The sequence below is a fragment of the Chiloscyllium punctatum genome, chromosome 26 (assembly GCF_047496795.1).
Source record: "Chiloscyllium punctatum isolate Juve2018m chromosome 26, sChiPun1.3, whole genome shotgun sequence".
Classification (NCBI taxonomy): domain Eukaryota; kingdom Metazoa; phylum Chordata; class Chondrichthyes; order Orectolobiformes; family Hemiscylliidae; genus Chiloscyllium; species Chiloscyllium punctatum.
In genome coordinates, this window is record NC_092764.1 from 14332427 (window position 1) to 14357126 (window position 24700).

General features: G+C 47.0%; 1 protein-coding gene across 1 annotated transcript; it reads left to right on the forward strand.

Annotated features, from left to right (window-relative positions):
• Positions 1-8182: 8182 nt before the first annotated feature.
• Positions 8183-23369, forward strand: clec3a (C-type lectin domain family 3, member A). Its single transcript, XM_072595860.1, has 3 exons — positions 8183-8435; positions 17119-17199; positions 19688-23369. The coding sequence occupies exons 1-3, from the start codon at positions 8336-8338 to the stop codon at positions 20077-20079; spliced, it is 573 nt and encodes a 190-aa protein (XP_072451961.1). The 5' UTR covers positions 8183-8335; the 3' UTR covers positions 20080-23369.
• The last annotated feature ends 1331 nt before the right edge of the window (positions 23370-24700 follow it).

Genomic DNA, 24700 nt, shown 5'->3' on the forward strand with positions numbered 1-24700 from the left:
GTGAGGAGTGTGAGCTCAGCACAGAGGAGATTGAACCCTAGTGAGGAGTCTGAGCCCAGCACAGAGGAGATTGAATTCTAGAGAGGAGTGTGAGCCCCGCACAGAGGAGATTGAACCCGAGTGAGGAGTGTGAGCCCAGCACAGAGGAGATTGAACACTAGTTGTGAGTGTGAGCCCACCACAGAGGAGATTGAACCCTAGTGAGGAGTGTGAGCCCCGCACAGAGGAGATTGATTCCTCGTGAGGAGTGTGAGCCCACCACAGAGGAGATTGAACCCTAGTGATGAGTGCGAGCCCAGCACAGAGGAGATTGAACCCGAGTGAGGAGTGTGAGCGCAGCACAGAGGAGATTGAATCCGAGTGAGAAGTGTGAGCCCAGCACAGAGGAGATTGAACCCTAGTGAGGAGTGTGAGCCCAGCACAGAGGAGATTGAACCCGAGTGAGGAGTGTGAGCCCAGCACTGAGGAGATTGAATCAGAGTGAGAAGTGTGAGCCCAGCACAGAGGAGATTGAACCCTAGTGAGGAGTGCGAGCCCAGCACAGAGGAGATTGAACCCGAGTGAGGAGTGTGAGCCCAGCACAGAGGAGATTGAACCCCAGTGTGGAGTATGAGTCCAGCACGGAGGAGATTGAACACTCGTGAGGAGTGTGAGCTCAGCACAGAGGAGATTGAACCCGAGTGAGGAGTGTGAGCCCAGCACAGAGGAGATTGAATTCTAGAGAGGAGTCTGAGCCCAGCACCGAGGAGATTGAATTCTAGAGAGGAGTGTGAGCCCAGCACAGAGGAGATTGAACCCTAGTTGTGAGTGTGAGCCCACCACAGAGGAGATTGAACCCTAGTGAGGAGTGTGAGCCCAGCACAGAGGAGATTGATCCCTAGTGATGAGTGCGAGCCCAGCACAGAGGAGATTGAACCCGAGTGAGGAGTGTGAGCGCAGCACAGAGGAGATTGAATCCGAGTGAGGAGTGTGAGCCCAGCACAGAGGAGATTGAACCCCACTGTGGAATATGAGTCCAGCACGGAGGAGATTGAACCCGAGTGAGGAGTGTGAGCCCCGCACAGAGGGGATTGATTCCTCGTGAGGAGTGTGAGCCCAGCACAGAGGAGATTGAACCCTAGTTGTGAGTGTGAGCCCAGGACAGAGGAGATTGAACCCTAGTGAGGAGTGTGAGCCCAGCACAGAGGAGATTGATCCCTAGTGATGAGTGCGAGCCCAGCACAGAGGAGATTGAACCCGAGTGAGGAGTGTGAGCGCAGCACAGAGGAGATTGAACCCCAGTGAGGAGTGTGAGCCCAGCACGGAGGAGATTGAATTCTAGAGAGGATTGTGAGCCCAGCACAGACGAGATTGAATCCTAGTGAGGAGTGTGAGCCCAGCACCGAGGAGATTGAACCCGAGTTGTGAGTGTGAGCCCAGCACAGAGGAGATTGATCCCGAGTGATGAGTGCGAGCCCAGCACAGAGGAGATTGAACCCTAGTGAGGAGTGTGAGCCCAGCACAGAGGAGATTGAACCCGAGTGGGGAGAGTGAGCCCAGCACAGAGGAGATTGAACACTAGTGAGGACTGTGAGACCAGCACAGAGGAGATTGAACCCGAGTGAGGAGTGTGAGCCCAGCACAGAGGAGATTGAACCCGAGTGAGGAGTGTGAGCCCAGCACAGAGGAGATTGAACCCTCGTGAGGAGTGTGAGCCCAGCACAGAGGAGATTGAACCCTAGTGAGGAGTGCGAGCCCGCACAGAGGAGATTGAACCCGAGTGAGGAGTGTGAGCCCACCACCGAGGAGATTGAATCCGAGTGAGGAGTGTGAGCCCAGCACAGAGGAGATTGAACCCGAGTTGGGAGAGTGAGCCCAGCACAGAGGAGATTAAATCCTAGTGAGAAGTGCGAGCTCAGTACCGAGGAGATTGTACCCGAGGCGGGAGAGTGAGCCCAGCACAGAGGAGATTGATCCCTAATGATGAGTGCGAGCCCAGCGCAGAGGAGATTGAACCCTAGTGAGGAGTGTGAGCACAGCACAGAGGAGATTGAGACCTCGTGAGGACTGTGAGCCCAGCACAGAAGAGAATGAACCCTAGTGAGGAGTGTGAGCCCAGCACAAAGGAGATTGATTCCGAGTCGGGAGAGTGAGCCCAGCACAGAGGAGATTGAACCCGAGTGAGGAGTGTGAGCCCAGCACAGAGGAGATTGAATCCTAGTGAGAAGTGCGAGCCCAGCACTGAGGAGATTGATTCCGAGTCGGGAGAGTGAGCCCAGCACAGAGGAGATTGAACCCGAGTGAGGAGTGTGAGCCCAGCACAGAGGAGATTGAATCCTAGTGAGAAGTGCGAGCCCAGCACTGAGGAGATTGATTCCGAGTCGGGAGTGTGAGCCCAGCACAGAGGAGATTGAACCCCAGTGAGGAGTGTGAGCCCAGCACAGAGGAGATTGAACCCTAATGACTAGTTTGAGCCCAGCACAGAGGAGATTGAATCCTAGTGAGGTGTGTGAGCCCAGCACAGAGGACATTGAACCCTAATAATGAGTTTGAGCCCAGCACAGAGGAGATTGAACCCTGGTGAGGAGTGCGAGCCCATCACAGAGGAGATTGAACCCTCGTGAGGAATGTGAGCCCAGCACAGAAGAGATTGAACCCGTGTGGGGAGAGTGTGCCCAGCCCAGAGGAGGTTGAACCCGTGTGGGGAGAGTGTGCCCAGCACAGAGGAGATTGAACCCTAGTGAGGAGTGTGAGCCCAGCACAGAGGAGATTGAATCCTAGTGAGAAGTGCGAGCCCAGCACTGAGGAGATTGATTCCGAGTCGGGAGTGTGAGCCCAGCACAGAGGAGATTGAACCCCAGTGAGGAGTGTGAGCCCAGCACAGAGGAGATTGAACCCTAATGACTAGTTTGAGCCCAGCACAGAGGAGATTGAACCCTAGTGAGGTGTGTGAGCCCAGCACAGAGGACATTGAACCCTAATAATGAGTTTGAGCCCAGCACAGAGGAGATTGAACCCTGGTGAGAAGTGTGAGCCCAGCACAGAGGAGATTGAACCCTAGTGAGGAGTGTGAGCCCATCACAGAGGAGATTGAACCCCAGTGTGGAGTATGAGTCCAGCACCGAGGAGATTGAACACTCGTGAGGAGTGTGAGCTCAGCACAGAGGAGATTGAATTCTAGAGAGGAGTGTGAGCCCCGCACAGAGGAGATTGATTCCTCGTGAGGAGTGTGAGCCCAGCACAGAGGAGATTGATCCCTAGTGATGAGTGCGAGCCCAGCACAGAGGAGATTGATCCCTAGTGATGAGTGCGAGCCCAGCACAGAGGAGATTGAACCCTAGTGATGAGTGCGAGCCCAGCACAAAGGAGATTGAACCCTAGTGAGGAGTGTGAGCCCAGCACAGAGGAGATTGAACCCGAGTGAGGAGTGTGAGCCCAGCACAGAGGAGATTGAATTCTAGAGAGGATTGTGAGCCCAGCACAGAGGAGATTGAACCCGAGTGAGGAGTGTGAGCCCAGCACAGAGGAGATTGAATTCTAGAGAGGATTGTGAGCCCAGCACAGAGGAGATTGAACCCTAGTGATGAGTGCGAGCCCAGCACAGAGGAGATTGAACCCTAGTGATGAGTGCGAGCCCAGCACAGTGGAGATTGAACCCGATTGAGGAGTGTGAGCCCAGCACAGAGGAGATTGAACCCTAGTGATGAGTGCGAGCCCAGCACAGAGGAGATTGAACCCTAGTGAGGAGTGTGAGCCCAGCACAGAGGAGATTGAATTCTAGAGAGGATTGTGAGCCCAGCACGGAGGAGATTGAATCCCAGTGAGAAGTGTGAGCCCAGCATCGAGGAGATTGAACCCGAGTGGGGAGAGTGAGCCCAGCACAGAGGAGATTGAACCCCACTGTGGAATATGAGCCCAGCACGGAGGAGATTGAACCCGAGTGAGGAGTGTGAGCCCAGCACGGAGGAGATTGAATTCTAGAGAGGAGTGTGAGCCCAGCACAGAGGAGATTGAATTCTAGAGAGGATTGTGTGCCCAGCACAGAGGAGATTGAACCCCAGTGAGGAGTGTGAGTCCAGCACGGAGGTGATTGAACCCGAGTGAGGAGTGTGACTCCAGCACAGTGGAGATTGAACCCTATTGAGGAATGTGACTCCAGCACAGTGGAGATTGAACCCTAATGACTAGTTTGAGCCCAGCACAGAGGAGATTGAACCCTAATAATGAGTTTGAGCCCAGCACAGAGGAGATTGAACCCTAGTGAGGAATGTGAGCCCAGCACAGAGGAGATTGAACCCGAGTGAGGAGTGCGAGCCCAGCACAGAGGAGATTGAACCCGAGTGAGGAGTGCGAGCCCACCACAGAAGAGATTGAACCCGAGTGAGGAGTGTGAGCCCAGCACAGAGGAGATTGAACCCTAGTGATGAGTGCGAGCCCAGCACAAAGGAGATTGAACCCTAGTGAGGAGTGCGAGCCCAGCACAGAGGAGATTGAACCCGAGTGAGGAGTGCGAGCCCAGCACAGAGGAGATTGATCCCTAGTGAGGAGTGCGAGCCCAGCACAGAGGAGATTGAACCCGAGTGAGGAGTGTGAGTCCAGCACGGAGGAGATTGAACCCGAGTGAGGAGTGTGAGCCCAGCACAGAGGAGATTGATCCCTAGTGAGGAGTGTGAGCCCAGCACAGAGGAGATTGAACCCGAGTGAGGAGTTTGAGCCCAGCACAGAGGAGATTGAATTCTAGAGAGGATTGTGAGCCCAGCGCAGAGGAGATTGAATCCTAGTGAGAAGTGTGAGCCCAGCACAGAGGAGATTGAATTCTAGAGAGGATTGTGAGCCCAGCACAGAGGAGATTGAACCCGAGTGAGGAGTGTGAGCCCAGCACAGAGGAGATTGAACCCGAGTGAGGAGTGTGAGCCCAGCACAGAGGAGATTGAACCCCAGTGAGGAGTGTGAGCCCAGCACAGAGGAGATTGAATCCTAGTGAGAAGTGTGAGCCCAGCATCGAGGAGATTGAACCCGAGTGGGGAGAGTGAGCCCAGCACAGAGGAGATTGAACCCCACTGTGGAATATGAGCCCAGCACGGAGGAGATTGAACCCGAGTGAGGAGTGTGAGCCCAGCACGGAGGAGATTGAATTCTAGAGAGGAGTGTGAGCCCAGCACAGAGGAGATTGAATTCTAGAGAGGATTGTGTGCCCAGCACAGAGGAGATTGAACCCTAGTGAGGAGTGTGACTCCAGCACAGAGGAGATTGAACCCTAATGACTAGTTTGAGCCCAGCACAGAGGAGATTGAACCCTTGTGAGGTGTGTGAGCCCAGCACAGAGGACATTGAACCCTAATAATGAGTTTGAGCCCAGCACAGAGGAGATTGAACCCTAGTGAGGAATGTGAGCCCAGCACAGAGGAGATTGAACCCGAGTGAGGAGTGTGAGCCCAGCACAGAGGAGATTGAACCCGAGTGAGGAGTGTGAGCCCAGCACAGAGGAGATTGAATTCTAGAGAGGATTGTGAGCCCAGCACAGAGGAGATTGAATTCTAGAGAGGATTGTGAGCCCAGCACAGAGGAGATTGAACCCGAGTGAGGAGTGTGAGCCCAGCACAGAGGAGATTGAACCCTAGTGAGGAGTGCGAGCCCAGCACAGAGGAGATTGATCCCTAGTGAGGAGTGTGAGCCCAGCACAGAGGAGATTGAACCCTAGTGAGGAGTGCGAGCCCAGCACAGAGGAGATTGATCCCTAGTGAGGAGTGCGAGCCCAGCACAGCTAAACCCTTAAGGAGGATTACAATGTTGAACTTTAAATTTTGTTTCTTTATTTTTCTACTTTCTGCTAAGAAGGACTTCAATGTTGAACTTTTAACTACTTTTCCCTATTTTTCTCCTTAGTAACTAAGATTTTGTACCGAGGTAACTTTGTACCTAAGATGGTGCTCGGAATGGTGACATTGTACACCTTTCACTGTCCTCCTGTATCCCTGCATGTGACAATAAAATCCAAATCTAAATTTAGTATCACTGGACTCGTGCTTCAGAACACTTGGTCAATATTCTGTCAACGTGGCTTTGAATCTATGAAATAATAAAAGAAATCCTGTTGCACATGTCGTGAGACCACACAAGCCATTCCACGTACTTTTTCTCATCTCTTTATCTATACTTGTTAGAGAGACAGAGTGGGGAAGGTTTATCAGACTGACTTCTGCGGTGGCAGGACAGTCCGACAAGGAGAGATCAAAAAAATTGCACCTATGATTTTATGTTGTTACTTTCAAATCTCTTCATTTCCACATGTTAGAAAAGATTTCCTCCAAATATGCATGACTCATTTCTGCCATGTTAGGACCCTTGTTTGCAATATTTATCTGCCTCCACATTTCCACCAATAAATAATGGTGTTGTCACTCATTTGACCATTATGTTTCTCGAGTTTCCAGTCAGTTCCCACCTCAGTTCCTGCTTGTCTGGAAAAGCCTCACTTTGACAGCCTTTTCACTTCTCCCCATATCACCCATTCCTGTTCTGCATTCCTCCTCCCTGTTTGCTGTTTCATTTTAATTTCCTGTTATCACTGAGCAATTAGAGATATTGCTTATCAACAGTACCTTTAACAATAGCCTCAAGCAGCAGCAGTAATCCTCAATCTTTGAGTATATGTAACCCGGAGGTTGACAAATTTTTGATTCTCGATGGTATTGAGGGCTATGGGGAGAGTACGGGTAAAAGTGTTCAATCGACCATTGTTAAGTTAAATGGGTGGAACAAGCTCAATGAGCTAAATGGCCTATTCCTGGCCCTATTTTCCGGAGGAACTACCTTAGGATATCACAAAGCAGCTTACAATGAAGTGTAATGGAGAAAACACGTCAGCCAATCTGCAATGAGGATGAGATAGGTGGGTTTTTGTTCAAGCTATGTTGCTGAAGGAATAAATCCTCAGTTTCTTGCAGTGTTTCCCAAACATTTTGCCCATTATGACCCCAGTTTGATGCGTGAAAATTGTAATGACCTCCTTGTGAGATGTGTCAGAGAGGGATGGGACAGGAGGAGACTATAAAAGCTGGCTCTACTGGGGGAGGACAAGGGAGAGGGGACAGTTGTTACAACTCACTCTGGGTTTCTGTTGCCACCTCAGAGCCCGCAACCCTGAAACATCAGCTTATGACCCCACTTGGGAGTCCTGACTTACAAGCTACGTAGGATCACTCCCATGCTCTTCTTCAAAGCAGTGCCTTGGGATCTTTTGCATCCACATGAGAGAACATAAAAGTGGCCAGTGTAAAATCTCTATACAAGGACTCTTGTGGCACTGTGGTCATGACCCTCCCTCTGGGATGCAAAGTCTAGGTTCAAATCTCAGCTGTTCCTGGGGGAAGGGGACAGTCTGAACCAGTTGATTTAAAGGAGCTCCTGTGACACAGTGGTAGTGCCTTTACCCCTGGGCTGGAAGGCCAGGGTTCAAGTCCCGCCTTCTCTACATGTGTCATAACATACTTGAACAAGTTAATTCTCAGAAAGTCATGGCTTAATGTCACAATGCTCCTCCCTCGGCTCTGCAGTGGGATTTGAACCCAGGGCCTTTTTGATAAGATTGCAACCAACTGAGACCCAGGGTCACCAATGTAAAATGCCCTCATTCCTGATGAAGGGCTTTTGCCCGAAACGTCAATTCTCCTGCTCCTCAGATGCTGCCTGACCTACTGTGCTTTTCCAGCACCATTCTAATCTTGACATGGAGATGCATTGGACTGGGGTGTACAATGTTAAAAATCACACAACACCAGGTTATAGTCACAACCACCTGATGAAGGGGCCGTGCTCCGAAAGCTAGTGTGCTTCCAATTAAACCTGTTGGACTATAACCTGGTGTTGTGTGATTTGCAACGTTGTACACTCTAATCTTGCCTCCAACCTTCAGCATCTGTAGTCCTCACTTTCGCCTTCAGTGAAAATGCCCTGCTCCTCACTAAAGGAAGGAACACTGGAAGTATGGGTTGCTGCATAAACACATTTGAGGACACACACACACACACGCACACATGGCGGGTGGGGAGAATTCGGTTTGTAAACAGAAAATACGATTAAGTAACCAAAGGAATGTAACTAATAATAAAAAAAGACAAGGAGACTCGATGTGTGAGTGGGTGAGGGAGCTCAGCATAAGCAGGAAAGGACTGTGTTAGTGCCAATATTGCACACAAGAGCCGGTCAGAGACGTCACCGCCTCTCTCTATATATGTGAGACGTTCACCTTAATCTCTGCTTCTCTAGGCTGTCAACTCTGCACTTTGCTTTCAATTCTCTCCCCCCTCTTCCACTGGGATCTAACCCTGTCATCAAGTGGATTCGGGATTTCGCTATGGCTGCAGCAAAGCTCCTCTCTATCCTCTGCATCGCTGTGGCCGTAATAACTTTGACTGCAGCCCAGTCCAGATCCAAAGCGTCAAAGTCTGGGAAAGGTAATGCAAGTTCCATTTCTGCTTTCCACGTCTTGCGGTGTGCGGGTGTAAATGGCCAAGGTAGAAAGTTAGCTTTGTCCATTGGAGATCTGATTTATCCACATCCCGCCGCTTCGTAAAAGAAGCAGAAAGCTAAATAGAAGGTGAAAGTTAAATAAAAGTAAGGGACAGGTCTTTAAGTATCTCCCTGCAGGTAACCAACGAATTGAACAAAATAACGTCAACCGCCTTTAATTCGTTGGGTTCATATTTACTGTTCAATCGTGTCTGTCACTTTATAATGAGTACCTTACCGTTGCAGACTTGCATTTCCTTTCAGCTCTAACTCGTGTAAACTGAATGCTTTCAGTCAAAAACATTACACTGAACTCACACTGCAATGTTTTTGCCACCAATGAACTCAGGGAAACAGTGTCATTCTCGGTCGCCTTGAATCTAATGCAGATCCAGCATTAAGCACATTATTTTTTTCCCCTTCAGCCTAGCAAGGAGAGGCTACTTATTTCCAAGAGTTGGGCTGAATTTTAACCTGCCCTGGAGGAAACTGAATGATTGGACCGAGTTTAAAACTGGGTTGATGTCCTGAACGATGTTCACTCCCCTGAATTCAATCGAGGAGAGCTCGCATGACAGCTCAGGTTAAAATTGACCCTAAAATTCCTGCGTGGATCTTGCATTCTTTTAAAGCAGAATACTGTAGGATGCTGGAAATCTAACATTCAGCCATGATCGTATTGAACGACAGACGGGGCTCAAGGGGCTGATTGGCCTACTCCAGTTTCTCAGAAATAAGGACAAAAAGCACTGGAGGAACCTCAGCAAGTCTCAGTGTTTTTTGAGTCCCTTAACTCTTTCGAAGACTCAAGAGGCTAGCCCACTGTTGCAGGTCCCCCAGCGCTTACTGGTATTTTTATGCATTTTTAAAAAAATCTGTGGCTGACGTGTTCAGCGTCTTCAGCCATTTGCCAAGACTGTGCGAAAGGCAACACCACTATTTTCAAACTCAAGCGCAGTGCTTCTCGAACTGAGTCCCAGTGCGACCCACATGTAACATTCCCTCAGTGAGAATTGTGTGTGCTGGGGAGGGGGGGGGGGGGGGGGGGTGATTGCTGTGAGAGCAGGAGTACGGCATAGGGTCCTGATTCCATCAGCCTCCCAGGTTTGTGAAGCCCTGCCCTACTCTCAACTCCATTAACTTGAGCAAATCATTCCTGCCTTTACACTGTCTGTTGCTCTTCCTTGAATGTCATGCTTTAATCAGTCATTAGCTTCTTATGCAATGCAGTTGGTTTTGGACAGGGGCTCTGGAGCTATTGAATCAGAGGTTTATAGACTAATTGTCCCTCATCAAGAGCTTTCTTCAATTCTTTGGGCTTGCAGGGAGCTGCATGGAACTATTGTCTCTGGGTCTGTTATAATTAATTTTCTGCTTTTGCTTTGAAGGGAATGATTGAGTTGTCATTAACCCCTTTAAACTCAATAATCACAAGCTGCAGTGATTGACATTTACCAGATGAGCAGCTTTGCTTCCTTCTGGAATAACTCGCAGGCAAAGAAAAATAATAAAATGCACAGTGTAGGATCGTTACCTCCTCAGAGAAACCTCACAGCTGTTTACAGGGCGGGGTTATCTGCTCCAACTACTCAACAACATCCAATACAACCATACACACAATGTTTACACACAAGGATGAAGCTCAGTGACTGTCGCTCAGTTCAGAAACCAGTACATTGCAGTCACTGCTTTGGTTAGGTTGGAAGGACAGAGAGTCATAGAGATGTACAGCATGGAAACAGACCCTTCGGTCCAACTTGTCCATGCCAACCAGATATCCCAACCCAATCTAGTCCCACCTGCCAGCACCCGGCCCATATCCCTCCCAACACTTCCTGTTCATATACCCATTCTGATGCCTTTTAAATGTTGCAATTGTACCAGCCTCCACCACTTCCTCTGGCAGCTCATTCCATACACGTACCATCCTCTGCGTAAAAAAAGTTGCCCCTTGGGTCTCTTTTATATCTTTCCCCTCTCACCCTAAACCTATGCCCTCTAGTTCTGGACTCCCCCACCCCAGGGAAAAGACTTTGTCTATTTATCCTATCCATACCCCTCATGATTTTGTAAACCTCTATAATGTCACCCCTCAGCCTCCGATGCTCCAGGGAAAACAGCCCCAGTCTGTTCAGCATCTCCCAAAGGTCAAATCCTCCAATCCTGGCAACATCCTTGTAAATCTTTTCTGAAGACTTTCAAGTTTTACAACATCTTTCTGATACAAAGGAGTCCAGAACTGCACGCAATATTCCAACAGTGGTCTAACCAATGTCCTGTACTGGATTAGTGGTGCTGGAAGAGCACAGCAGTTCAGGCAGCATCCAAGTAGCTTCAAAATTGACGTTTCGGGCAAAAGCCTTTCATCAGGAATAAAGGCAGTGAGCCTGAAGCATGGAGAGATAAGCTAGAGGAGGGTGGGGGTGGGGAGAATGTAACATAGAGTACAATGGGTGAGTGGGGGAGGGGATGAAGGTATAGGTCAGGGAGGAGAGGGTGGAGTGGGTAGGTGGAAAAGGAGATAGGCAGGTAGGACAAGTCTGGACAAGTTATGGGGACAGTTACTGAGCTGGAAGTTTAGAACTAGGGTGAGGTGGGGGAAGGGGAAATGAGGAAACTGTTGAAGTCCACATTGATGCCCTGGGGTTGAAGTGTTCCGAGGCGGAAGATGAGGCGTTCTTCCTCCAGGCATCTGGTGGTGAGGGAGCAGCGGTGAAGGAGGCCCAGGACCTCCATGTCCTCGGCAGAGTGGGAGGGGGAGTTGAAATGTTGGGCCACGGGGCGGTGTGGTTGATTGGTGCGGGTGTCCCGGAGATGTTCCCTAAAGCACTCTGCTAGGAGGCGCCCAGTCTCCCCAATGTAGGGGAGACCGCATTGGGAGCAACGAATACAATAAATGATATTAGTGGATGTGCAAGTAAAACTTTAATGGAAGTGGAAGGCTCCTTTAGGGCCTTGGATAGAGGTGAGGGAGGAGGTGTGGGCACAGGTTTTACAGTTCCTGCGGTGGCAGGGGAAACTACCAGGATGGGAGGGTGGGTTGTAGGGGGGCGTGGACCTGACCAGGTAGTCACGGAGGGAACGGTCTTTGCGGAAGGCGGAAAGGGGTGGGGAGGGAAATATATCCCTGGTGATGGGGTCTGTTTGGAGGTGGCGGAAATGTCGGCTGATGATTTGGTTCATGCGAAGGTTCGTAGGATGGAAGGTGAGCACCAGGGGCGTTCTGTCCTTGTTACAGTTGGAGGGGTGGGGTCTGAGGGCGGAGGTGTGGGATGTAGACGAGATGGGTTGGAGGGCATCTTTAACGACGTGGGAAGGGAAATTGCGGTCTCTAAAGGAGGAGGCCATCTGGTGTGTTCTGTGGTGGAACTGGTCCTCCTGGGAGCAGATCCGGTGGAGGCGGAGGAATTGGGAATACGGGATGGCATTTTTGCAAGAGGTAGGGTGGGAAGAGGTGTAATCCAGGTAGCTGTGGGAGTCAGTGGGTTTGTAAAAAATGTCAGTATCAAGTCAGTCGTCATTAATGGAGATGGAGAGGTCCAGGAAGGGGAGGGAGGTGTCAGAGATGGTCCAAGTAAATTTAAGGTCAGGGTGGAATGTGTTGGTGAAGTTGATGAATTGCTCAACCTCCTCGCGGGAACACGAGGTGGCACCAATGCAGTCATCAATGTAGTGCAGGAAGAGGTGGGGAGTGGTGCCGGTGTAATTACGGAAGATTAACTGCTCTACGTAGCCAACTAAGAGACAGGCATAGCTGGGGCCCATACGTGTGCCCATAGCTACCCCTTTGGTCTGGAGGAAGTGGGAGGATTCAAAAGAGAAATTGGTAAGGGTGAGGACCAGTTCGGCCAAATGAATGAGAGTGTCGGTGGAAGGGTACTGTTGGGGATGTCTGGAGAGGAAAAAACGGAGGGCTTGGAGGCCCTGGTCATGGCGGATGGAGGTGTAGAGGGATTGGATATCCATGGTGAAGATAAGGCGTTGGGGGCCAGGGAAACGGAAGTCTTGGAGGAGGTGGAGGGCGTGGGTGGTGTCTCGAACGTATGTGGGGAGTTCCTGGACTAGGGGGGATAGGACAGTGTCAAGGTAGGTAGAGATGAGTTCAGTGGGGCAGGAGCATGCTGAGACAATGGGTCGGCCAGGGTGGTCAGGCTTGTGGATCTTGGGAAGGAGGTAGAACCGAGCAGTGCGGGGTTCCCGGACTATGAGGTTGGAAGCTGTGGGTGGGAGATCTCCTGAGGTGATGAGGTTCTGTATGGTCTGGGAGATGATGGTTTGGTGATGGGGGGTGGGGTCATGGTCGAGGGGGCAGTAGGAAGAGGTGTCCTCGAGTTGGCGTTTGGCTTCAGCGGTGTAGAGGTCAGTGCGCCAGACTACCACTGCATCCCCTTTATCTTCTGGCTTGATGGTGAGGTTGGGATTGGAGCAGAGGGATTGGAGGGCTGTGCGTTGTGAGGGTGAGAGGTTGGAGTGGGGGAGGGAGGTAGATAGGTTGAGGTGGTTAATGTCCCGTCGGCAGTTGGAAATGAAGAGATTGAGGGCAGGTAATAGGCCAGTGTGGGGTGTCCAGGTGGATGGAGTGTATTGGAGGTGGGCGAAGGGGTCCTCGGAAGGTGGGCGGGAATCCTGATTGTGAAAGTAAGCTCGGAGACGGAGGCGACAGAAGAATTGTTCGATGTCACGTCGTGTATTAAATTCATTGATGCGTGGACGGAGGGGGATGAAGGTGAGTCCTTTGCTGAGGACTGATCGTTCGTCCTCAGTGAGGGGGAGGTCTGGTGAAAACTCAGCAGGGCTGGAAGCTGGGATCTGGTGTGGGTGTAGAGCTGGGAGTGGGGGTGGAACCTGTAACTGGAGTGGGTGTGGTGATGGGGGGAATGGGGGTGGAGTCATGAGCAGGGGTAGTGTTCCCCTTGGGGTTCTGGGGGGTGGGGATAGTGACAGTGGGGTCTGTTGGGGGCATGTCAGCAGAATGCAGGTGAGTGGCGCTGGTGGGGGCGGAAGTGGTGGTGACCACGGCAGTAGGGGTGGCGGGAGTCACTGAGCATGTGGCATCAGCGATGATGTGAGGGGCAGAAGTGATGTCAGGTGTGATGCATGAGGAATTGTGTGGGGTGGAAGTGGTTGTGGGAGTGGCCATGATGGGGGCGGAAGTGACATCATCAATCAGCGTGGGGGTGGCAGCTGCATCTGCCGCAATGTCCTATACAGCCGCACCATGACCTCCCAACTCCTGCACTCAATATTCTGACCAATGAAGGAAAGCGTACCATTTTGGATGAATATGTGTCAGCTCAACTCGCCATTATTCTACATTAAACGTGGAATATCTTCACCATCAAAAGTGTTTTCAGATAGATTTCCAACTCAGTACTCAGGCCACTTGGAGCTGCGTCAGCAGAAGCCTTATGAATGTTGTTCTAGGTGGTGCAGTTGCAGGAGATAACCTTTTGCCATCACCTCCAGGCTGCCAGCTCTTCCCTGTTTCTATTGCTGCACTGCTGGTGACTGTTGTCTCGGCCCACATAAACTCTGGGACTACCCCGCCAAACCTATCCACCCCCTGATTCCCCTCTTTAAAGCCTACCTCTCTGACTCAGGTATTAGTCACTAGCCTAACATCTCTTGGTGCAGCTTGACAACAAATGTTGCATAGTAGTGTTTTTGACATTTGCCTCGGGATGGCTAACATATTAAAGACAGTGCAAAAAGCAAGTATTTATGTATGTGCTGGAATAATAAAGAAGGATTTGCAGGGCAGTGGGAGGAAATGGTGGGATTGCCTGGTCTGGATACAATGGGCTGAATGGCCTCTGCTATATCCACTCTGTAATTCTAAATACATTGGGGTTAGATGAGGATGCGTGCAGGATCACCTGGAATATACTTCTTGGTTCAATTGCCTTCTGCCTTTAAATGAGAAGGTAGATCAAGGTACAAGACAGGAGGAGTTGGCTCTGGGGCAGGTGAGGAAACAGACAATGGGTCCAGAGGAGTTGTTCGTGATGACAGCAAAACCATGACCAGCATTTTCTACCCAAGGAAATGAGAGAGACAGTTATGATATGAAAGCGTTGAACTCAGTGGTGAGGCTGAAAGGCTGTACAGTGGAAGTGGCATGGTTGTTCTTCATGCTTGTGTTGGCTCCAATTGGTGTTCTTTGGTGTGAAAAGCAATGAACACACTCCTTATACTAGTGAATCGAAATATTCAGATTGGAGCTTCCTTTGGCACCATCCAGTGTTAAAGCACCACCTTGTGGTACAAAACATGAACTGAACATTAAATGCTCAAACTTTCAAGGGAAGCGAATTAATGCCCATCTTCGGCTGAGATGAGGAAATAGTTTTTCACAAATAGGGTGGTCAGTGTGTGGAATTCAAGCATGCTCAAACATGAAGCATTTATTCATAAGAACATAAGAATCAGGAGCAGGAGTAGCCCATCTGGCCCTAAGACTCCGCCCCACCATTTAATAAAGTCATGGCTGATCTTTTAGTGGCCTCAGATCCACTTCCCCGTGATCTCACCATAACCTTTAATTTCCTTACTGTTCAAAAATTCATTTATCTTAACTTTAAAAACATGCAATGAGGAAGCCTAAACTACTTCACTGGGCAGGGAATTTCACACTTTGGGTGATGAAATTCTTCCTCAATTCAGTCCTAAATCTGCTTCCCCTTATTTTGAGGTTATGGCTTCTAGTTCTAGTTTCACCCACCAGTAGAAAAAAAAACCTCTCTGCTTCTATCTTATCAGTTCTTTTCGTAATTATGTCTAAGATCCCCCCCTCATTCTCCTAAATGAGTATAACCCAGTCTACTCCATCTTTCCCCACAAAGCAACTCTTTCAACTCGGGAATCAACCTAGTGAATATCCTCTGCACCTTCTCCAGTGCCACTACATCCTTTTTCAAGTAAGGAGACCAAAACTGCACATAGTACTTCAGGTGTGACCTCACCAGCACCGTGTACAGCTGCAACATAACCTTCCTGCTTTTAACCTCAGACCCTTTAGCTATGAAGGACAAAATTCCATTTGCCTTCTTAATTACCTATTGCACCTCCACACCAACCTTCTGTGATTCATGCACCAGGGCACCCAAGTCCCTTTGCACAGCAGCATGCTGCAATTTTTTACTGTTTAAATAATAGTCCTATTTTACTATTCTTCTTACCAAAATAGATGTCTTTCCATTTATCAACATTGTACTCCATCTGCCAGACCTTTGCCCACTCAGTTAAACTATCTATATCCCTCTGCAAACTTTCAGAGTCCTCTGCACACTTTCCTCAAACACTCATCTTAGTGTCATCCACAAACTTCAACACACTACACATGGTCCCCAACTCCAAATCACATATATATATATATATAGTAAACAACTGCAGTCCCAACACTGATCCCTGAGGCACATCACTAGTTATTGACTGCCAACCCTTTGCTTCATTCTTGTCAGGACGTCGCCATAAATACTTGAAAAAAAACTTTTTTTTGCAGATTTTATTATCAAAGTTCCAACTATATTCAGAGTAATCCATTTGGTCCATTGATCCTGCTCAATATGATCATGGCAGATCCTCTATCTCAACATTATATTTCTGCTTTTTCTCCATACCTCTTGATTCCTTTAATATCTAATAAATGTTATCAGTCTCTTTCTGAAGTATACTCAATGATGTGAATGATTTCCACAGACTGACCATTCTGCGAGTGAAGAAATGTTTCCTTTTCTCAGTCAAAGCTGGGTGTAAGCCCACTTCTCTTGAATTTCCACGCTTGGCTCACCCTAACCTGAGTGACAACTCTGGGTTTTTTCTCTCTCACTCATTACCTACCATCTCTTCTTATGGACCTTTAAGTGACTCTTGGATAGGCACATGAATGATAGTAAAATGAAGGGTATGTAGGTTAGTTTGATCTTAGAGTAGGATTAAAGGCTGGCACAACACCGAGGGCCGAAGGGCCTGTACTGTGCTGTACTGTTCTATGTTCTATGTAGCGACACATCTTTTAGTACAAAGTGTTATCTGTCACTGAATGCAGCAGACTGACACATTCAAAGTCCAGGACAGCTTGCTGTGGGAAGGACAATAAAAAGGTTGGGGTCGCTGTCTGAAAGGCTCAGTGAAGAAGGGCTACCATCTAGACATCTCCTGCCTGAGGGGCTGGAACATGTGTAGAATCTGTCACGTCATATGCAAATGTAAATTGTGAATTGCAAATCGAATCTGTAAGTGTGGTGACGCACCCCATAGTGCCGTTTACCAAACTGTATTGTACTTTGTGTAAAGCGAAGCTTGAGCTGTTAAGTAACGGCCTTTCCCAAATTTTAGTAATATTTTCTAAATGAAAGCAAAATGCTTAAGAAATTTTCATTGCAGATTGAAATGTCATAAAAATGTGAAAAGTGTCACAAAGTGAGTGAAGCCTCTTATTACTAATTATAATGGAAAATTACAGTGCTGCATAATATTAAAATGAATGACTGCAGAAAGTGAGGTCTGTTGTTTTGGTCAAGTGTGTTAATTAGAGAGTTTTTCCCTAACCTTTCCTGTTGTTCTGTTTAAGTTTCAGTGCAAACTTTCAAGAATGTTTTTTCTAAATTTTGTGTTTAAACCCCACAGGCAAGGACGATTTGAGGAATGAAATTGACAAACTATGGCGAGAAGTCAATTCACTTAAAGAAATGCAAGCACTGCAGACTGGTAAGTAATCCTACTGTGGATCAGTGGTGCTGGAAGAGCACAGCAGTTCAGGCAGCATCCAACGAGCAGCGAAATCGACGTTTCGGGCAAAAGCCCTTCATCAGGAATAAAGGCAGTGAGCCTGAAGCGTGGAGAGATAAGCTAGAGGAGGGTGGGAGTGGGGAGAGAGTAGCATAGAGTACAATGGGTGAGTGGGGGAGAAGATGAAGGTGATAGGTCAGGGAGGGGAGGGTGGAGTGGATAGGTGGAAAAGGAGATAGGCAGGTTGGATAAGTCGGACAAGGGGACAATGCTGAACTGGAAGTTTGAAATTAGGATGAGGTGGGGGAAGGGGAAATGAAGGAGCCTTCCACATCCATCAAAGTTTTACCTGCACATCCACCAATATCATTTATTGTATCCGTTGCACCCCATGCGGTCTTCACTACATTGGGGAGACTGGGCGCCTCCTAGCAGAGCGCTTTAGGGAACATCTCCGAGACACCCGCACCAATCAACCACACCGCCCCGTGGCCCAACATTTCAACTCCCCATCCCACTCTGCCGAGGACATGGAGGTCCTGGGCCTCCTTCACCGCCGCTCCCTCACCACCAGACGCCTGGAGGAAGAACGTTTCATCTTCCGCCTCGGAACACTTCAACCCCAGGGCATCAATGTGGACTTCAACAGCTTCCTCATTTCCCCTACCCCCACCTCATCCTAGTTTCAAACTTCCAGTTCAGCACTGTCTCCTTGACTTGTCCGGACTTGTCCAACCTGCCTATCTCCTTTTCCACCTATCCACTCCACCCTCTCCTCCTTGATCTATCACCTTCATCCCCTCCCCCACTCACCCATTGTACTCTAGGCTACTCTCTCCCCACCCCCACCATCCTCTAGCTTATCTCTCCACGCTTCAGTCTCACTGCCTTTATTCCTGATGAAGGGCTTTTGCCCGAAAAGTCGATTTCGCTGCTCGTTGGATGCTGCCTGAAGTGCTGTGCTCTTCCAGCACCACTAATCCAGAATTTGGTTTCCAGCATCTGCAGTCATTGTTTTTACCTCGTAATCCTACTGTGTTAGAGTGAGATGTGGTCTGTATTTCCACTCTGAATGCTGATACATTCAGGAAAATGGTGTTACTGTTATTGTTATACTGTTGATTGTATTGAAAGAAATGTGCTGGTAATCATGCCTCATTTCTCTGTGAAATTACCTTTGTAGTATAAATGTTTAACTCGATCATCAAAAAGGCCAATTGTTTCCCTTCTCTGCTGCTGTCCAAAGTAATCATTGAATATAAAACCAAACACATTCTAAAAACAATTTACACAACTTGCTAATATCAGCTACAATCCAGAATTAGATTAATATCCCCTGTTAATTCCAAACAGCTGCATCCACATAACACAAAAGTTAACAAAGACTCTGCAGAGATGATCCTTTAATGAGAGTGAAGGAAAACCCCTCATTGTCAAATGGTCTGAGAAACAAAATATAGATTTTACTGAATTCTAATGTTTAAAGGTGTTTATTACTGACCAATTTGAACCACTGATAGCTGTAGACCAATGGAAGATCGAACAATTAGTACTTTGATGTGGATGGGAATCAATCAAGCTTGATCCAAGTCTTTGGATAGCAGTCACAGATCTGCTTCTCGGGATTTACAAAATAATCAAACTACTGAAATATAGAAACTTTATCAAGTTCCCAATGACTTCAACCAAGAGAGGGAGGGAAAGGGATTTGCAGCCTTCTTGAAGCTTTGAAAGTGCTATGCAGTCACAGAGTCATACAGGGTAGAAACAAACCCTTCGGTCCATCCAGTCCATGCTGAACATAATCCCAACCTAACTAGTCCCACCTGCCCGCTCCTGGCTCATATCCCTCAAACCTTCCCTATTCACGTATCTATCCAAATATCTTTTAAACATTGCAATTGAACCCACATCCACTAAATACTCAAAAAGTTCATTCCAACATGCGAACCTCCCTCTGTGTTTTTCTGTATGGTTCTCTAGGTATGTAAACCAGAAGTTAAATCCAGAAAGAGTTGTAAGAAAACCTTCAGCACAAGATCTCCATAGTCTCTTCAAAGCCAAGATTTCTAGTAATTAATGCAATAAAGCCCATCTCTTATTGCGTAAAGCTTTGCTTGGTTATTTTTCCAAAGTCATTTGACTCTTTGTAATCAGCAGGTGAATCAGAGCCCACATTAAAACTCTGATCTAATTTCTAAGCGACAGTATGAATACCTCCCTCAAACCTCTGGTATAATTTGGAAGGGGTCTAAATTGCTCAATATCTTCCAGTTTTCATATAGTCCATAAATATAAATATGTATTCATAACAATATTTTAATTACAAACTACTCATTCCCATTCCTAATACAAGCTTCTACCATTTCCCAACATAAACCCACTGCAAATGCATGTGAACTATCTAGACTTCAGGATATTTTGGGCTTGTCAGTATTAATACCAATATTTTTCTTTGTCTTCCCAGTTTGCCTGAAAGGGACAAAAATTCACAAAAAGTGCTACCTGGCATCGAAAAGTGCAAAGAGCTATCATGCAGCAAATGAAGACTGTATTGCCCAGGGAGGGACCTTGAGCATCCCCAGAAGCAGTGATGAAGCTAACTCCCTCCGTAGCTATGCCAAGAAGAGCGTGACTGGGGCCAGGGAGTTCTGGATTGGTGTCAATGATATGACCACTGAGGGCAAATTTGTTGATGTGAATGGATTGCCGATTACTTATTTCAACTGGGATCGGAATGAGCCACGTGGGGGAACACGTGAGAATTGTGTGGTGGCTTCAATTAACAGCCAAAGCAAATGGTCTGATGAGGTGTGCCGTACCGAGAAGAGATACATCTGTGAATATCTCATTCCTTAAGAGCTGTCGATCATGTGGCAAATTCCAGACTGACTGCTGTCATTACATTTATTACTTTTATTGCCATATTCCTGATCTCTGTTTTTCAGGTGAAGAAGTTGGAGGAAGATTTTTAAGGGACACATAATTTGAATAATGCATAAAGTAGAAATTCACCTTCGGCAACATCATTAAAACATTTCACAAGCTGCCCTTTATATAGAATATTGAGAAGAATGTATAATGGGTAATGCAGATGAACCCACTGGGTTCCCATTTAAGACGAATTTCTATCTGTCTTTTCAAGGTCTTTTTTTCTGTAGATCCGGTGTTATTTACCAGGATTAGTACTCAGTGTCAGGAATGTATCTTCAAAAGTCTGTTTATAAACCCTTTGAAATTATGTTCAAGGATTCACCCACATATTTTTGCACAATTCCTTAGCATTTTGAAAAGCAGATTCAGCAAGGTCACGCACAACAGCTCCCATAAAACAAAGGAATTGTCCCCCAACACGTTAATTCTTTTTTGCATTAATCGTCACACTGTATAGCTCAAAACATAGACCTTTTTAATGTCAATATTATCAACAGAATGATTCTTAGTCATTGTCAACCATGTAGCACAGATGTGGACCTTACTTTTCCCTTAGGAACAACCAGTTTTAGTCAGACTCAGAGTGGTCTACCTCAGAAAATAGCACACACAGTGTGTTCCCCAGTTTGATCCCACCTGGCTGGTTCATCAAATAGAGATTAACTTCCATCTGCAGTACTTTTCTAACTAATAAGCAACAATGTTCAAAGGAAATGGTTTAAAAATAATACCGCTATGATTTTTCACCTGACAGCAATTTCCAGGAGATTAATCTTTAATTCCTAGCAACTTCAAGACATTTCTGGAGTTTTGGAAACACTACAGAGCAGTGCTGGGCTGGCAAGGAGTTGTCCTATGTCCGTCATTAGGAAGAAAATTCAGGCCAGGTATCTTTTACTACCATCCATGTTAAGCACTATATTCTGCATATATTTCCTATTGCATGTATTATTTTCTTAAAGGAAATCTATCCTGAGTCCTTATTATGTACACTTTCATGGTTATGTCTTTAGACGCAACACAGTGGAATTGTATAGCCTATTATTACTTATCAGGTTTGTTTTCTATATAAAGACATGCAATTTTCTTTAAACATTTCAGGTTCTGCCTCATTGCAGTCATTTCAGAGAAAACATATTTGCTCAATCAGTCTACTGCGCAACATTTAGTATTAATTGAGACCTTCCTTGTGTTAAATTTCTACTGCGAGATGTTGATCTCACATTACTCCCTGACATGTAATTGTGAAGTTTCTGGCTAGAGACTGATTGTGGTGTTTTTTTTCCTAAAATCTGCCCAAAGCTCTTGCTATGTTGCTCTCCTTGGTGTAGAGTTCCTGCTTTTGCCACAGATGCTGATAGATCTGCTGAGTTTCTCCAGCAATTTCTGCTTCCTTTGCAAAATCCACTGGGTTAGGTTACAATTCAAGTTTCAGCTTAGGTTTACATGCATAAGCACAGAAACTAAAGTCTACCTTGAACCAACACAATTAGGTGGTTTCAGAAAAAGCAATTATACCTTTCTCTTTCCATTACATATTTAAGAAACAACTACACAGTGATATCAATAAGCTTCATCCCACCATCCAACTTACCATGGACTACTCTTTAGTATCTGTCTCATTCTTGGACACATGCATCTTCATCAAGGATGGGCACCTCAGCACCCCACTCTACCACAAACCTATGGATAACCTCGCAATGCTACAATTCTCTAGCTTCCACCGAAGCATCTTAAAACAGCCATCCCCTATGGACGAGCCCTACGCATACACAGGATCTGTTCAGATGAGGAGGAATGTGACAGACACTTGGAAGTACTCAGGGATGCCCTCATAAGAATGGGGTATGATACTCAACTCATCAATCGCCAGGTCTAACGTGCCACAGCAAGAAACCGTAGTGACCTCCTCAAGAGACAGACATGGGGTATATTTTGTTGTCAGTACTTCCTGGGAGATAAAAATTTATGCATTGTTCTTCCCAGCCTGCAATACATTATCAATGAGGAGAAGCACCTTGACAAGGCCTTCCCCACCCCTCCACTTCTCACCTTTAAACAACCACCAAACCTCAAACAGATCATTGTTCGCAGCAAACTGCCCAGCCTTCAAGACAGCATTGACTATAATCCCAAACAACCCTGTCATGGCAACCAACACAAGACGTGTCAGAGTGTCGGCATAGATACCACCATTACTCGTGGGAACACCACTCACCAGTAACGCAGCAGGTGCTCATGTGACTCGGCCAACATTGTCTATCTCAGTCGCTGGATGCCCTGAGGCATGGTACATTGGCAAGACCAAGCAAAGGCTACGGCAATGGGTGAATGGACACTGCACAACAATCAACAGACAGGAGTGTTCCCTCCCAGTTGGAGAACTCTTCAGCGGTCCAGGACATTCGACTTTGGACTTTTGGGTGACCATCCTCCAAGACAGACTTAGGGACAGGCAACAACGCAAAGTGGCCAAACAGAGCCTGATAATCAAGTTTGGTACCCATGGAGATGGCCTCAACCGAGACCTTGGGTTCATGTCACACTACAGGTGACCCCAATGCACTATATACTCCCTCTCTCACACACACACACACACACACTCACAGAGACTGTCTCTCATATGCACACACCTGCAAACCCCCGCACTTACCCCTCGCTTGCACCCCCTCACAGGCTTATACCCCATCACACTCACACATATATGACCAAGCTTATACATACACACACCCTTTCACATGCACTCACACCCACATGCACACATTCACTCTTTCTCTCCTGCCCATATACACATGTAGATTTATGGAGTGAATTTGTATTTGCAGAATTGTGTTTTATTTTGCTTAAAAACTGCATAAATCCATGTCAGATTTGGTAAATCCCACTGACTCAACACGGGGAAACAGACTTTAATCTCACACCTTTAAAGCATTGTCTGAGTTGAGATGAGACCTGTTGTTAGAAAAGATGAAGCTATCTTGATAATGTAACTTAAAAGGAGTTCTGAGATTTACATATTAAAGAACTGAAACTAGTATATCTCATTCTAAAAGATGAAAGACTTAATCTAAATGTTTTTATATATCATTATAGCTCCATGACACTGTAACCCTTTTGCTATAAACTCTATGCCTTCTCGTCCTGTTTCACAACCACCTGATGAAGAGGCAGCGCTCCGAAAGCTAGTGCTTCCAAATAAACCTGTTGGACTATAACCTGGTGTTGTATGATTTTTAGCTTTGTCCACCCAGTCCAACACTAGCTCCTCCAAATCATATTTAGGAGCAATAAACTGGTGCAGTTTTAATATAAAGCAGAAAATGGCTTCAGCAACTAAAAAATGAATGTCTTTAACAAATTTCGAGATTATCACCTGTAATCTGATTTCTCATCACTGAAGATGATTTGGAAATTACTAAACTGGACTAATTGCAAGCTTCATGAGTACTCTTTACTTAGTTTCACAATAGAAGGGCAAAAGCAATATTTGTACTGGAGTATAAACCCTGATGAGTGCAAGACAAATACTTTTTGACAAAATGAGTCTATTATCAGCAATTAGCAAGCTCTGTACTTGATTATTAACTCTTGGGGTTGTACAGCATAGAAACAGACCTTCCGATCCAACTTGTCCATGCTGACCAGGAATTCTAAATTAATCTAGAGTGCCATTTGCTAGCATTTTGCCCATATCGCTCTAAACCCTTCCGATTTACATACTCGTCCAGATGCCTTTTTAATGGTATCAATCTACCAGCCTCCACTACTTCCTCTGGCAGCTCATTCCATACACTGCATGAAAATGTGGTCCCTAAGGTCTCTTTTAGATTTTTCCCCTCTCACCTTAAACCTCCACAATCACCGTGAACATTGCAGCCCTCCAAGGACGTGTTCTCAGCCTCCTACTGTACTCCCTGTACACTCACGACTGTGTAGCCACATTCCGAACGATGTCATCTACAAGTTTGTTGACGACACCATTGTGGTGGGATGGATATCAAACAACAGTGAGTCAGAATACAGGAAGGAGATAGAGGGTGTGGTGACATCGTGCTATGACAACAGTGTCTCGGTCAGCATCGACAAAACAAAAGAACTGATCATTGACTTCAGAGAGAAAGGAGGAGAACAAGCCCCCCCATCTATATCAACGGAGTAGAGGTTCAGAAGGTGAAGAGTAACAAGTTCCTCGGAGTTATGATAACTCAAAACTTGTCCTGGACTTCTCATGAAGATGTAATAGTCACAAAGGCACAACAATGCCTCTTTTTCTTCAGGCGGCTTAGGAAATTTGGCATGTCCACATGGACCCTCACCAACCTTTACAAGATGCATCTTTGAAAGCATACTATCTAGATAGATAACGCCCTGCAATTCCTCTGCCCAGGACTGTAGGAAATTACAGAAGCCTGTGTGAGCAACCACACCATCACAGAAGCCTTCCTTCCATCCATGGGCTCCATTTACATGGCTCATTGCTGTGAAAAGGCTGCCAACATCATCAAAGACCCATCTGACCGCAATAATGCTCTCCTCCAACCTCTTC

What these genes read in the sequence shown, in the direction of transcription:
- clec3a (XM_072595860.1), top strand. Translation starts at nt 8,336, where the DNA reads ATGGCTGCAGCAAAGCTCCTCTCTATCCTCTGCATCGCTGTGGCCGTA. An exon ending in AGCGTCAAAGTCTGGGAAAG is followed by an intron (nt 8,436 to 17,118) that starts GTAATGCAAGTT and finishes TAAACCCCACAG; the next exon opens with GCAAGGACGATTTGAGGAAT. An exon ending in AATGCAAGCACTGCAGACTG is followed by an intron (nt 17,200 to 19,687) that starts GTAAGTAATCCT and finishes TTGTCTTCCCAG; the next exon opens with TTTGCCTGAAAGGGACAAAA.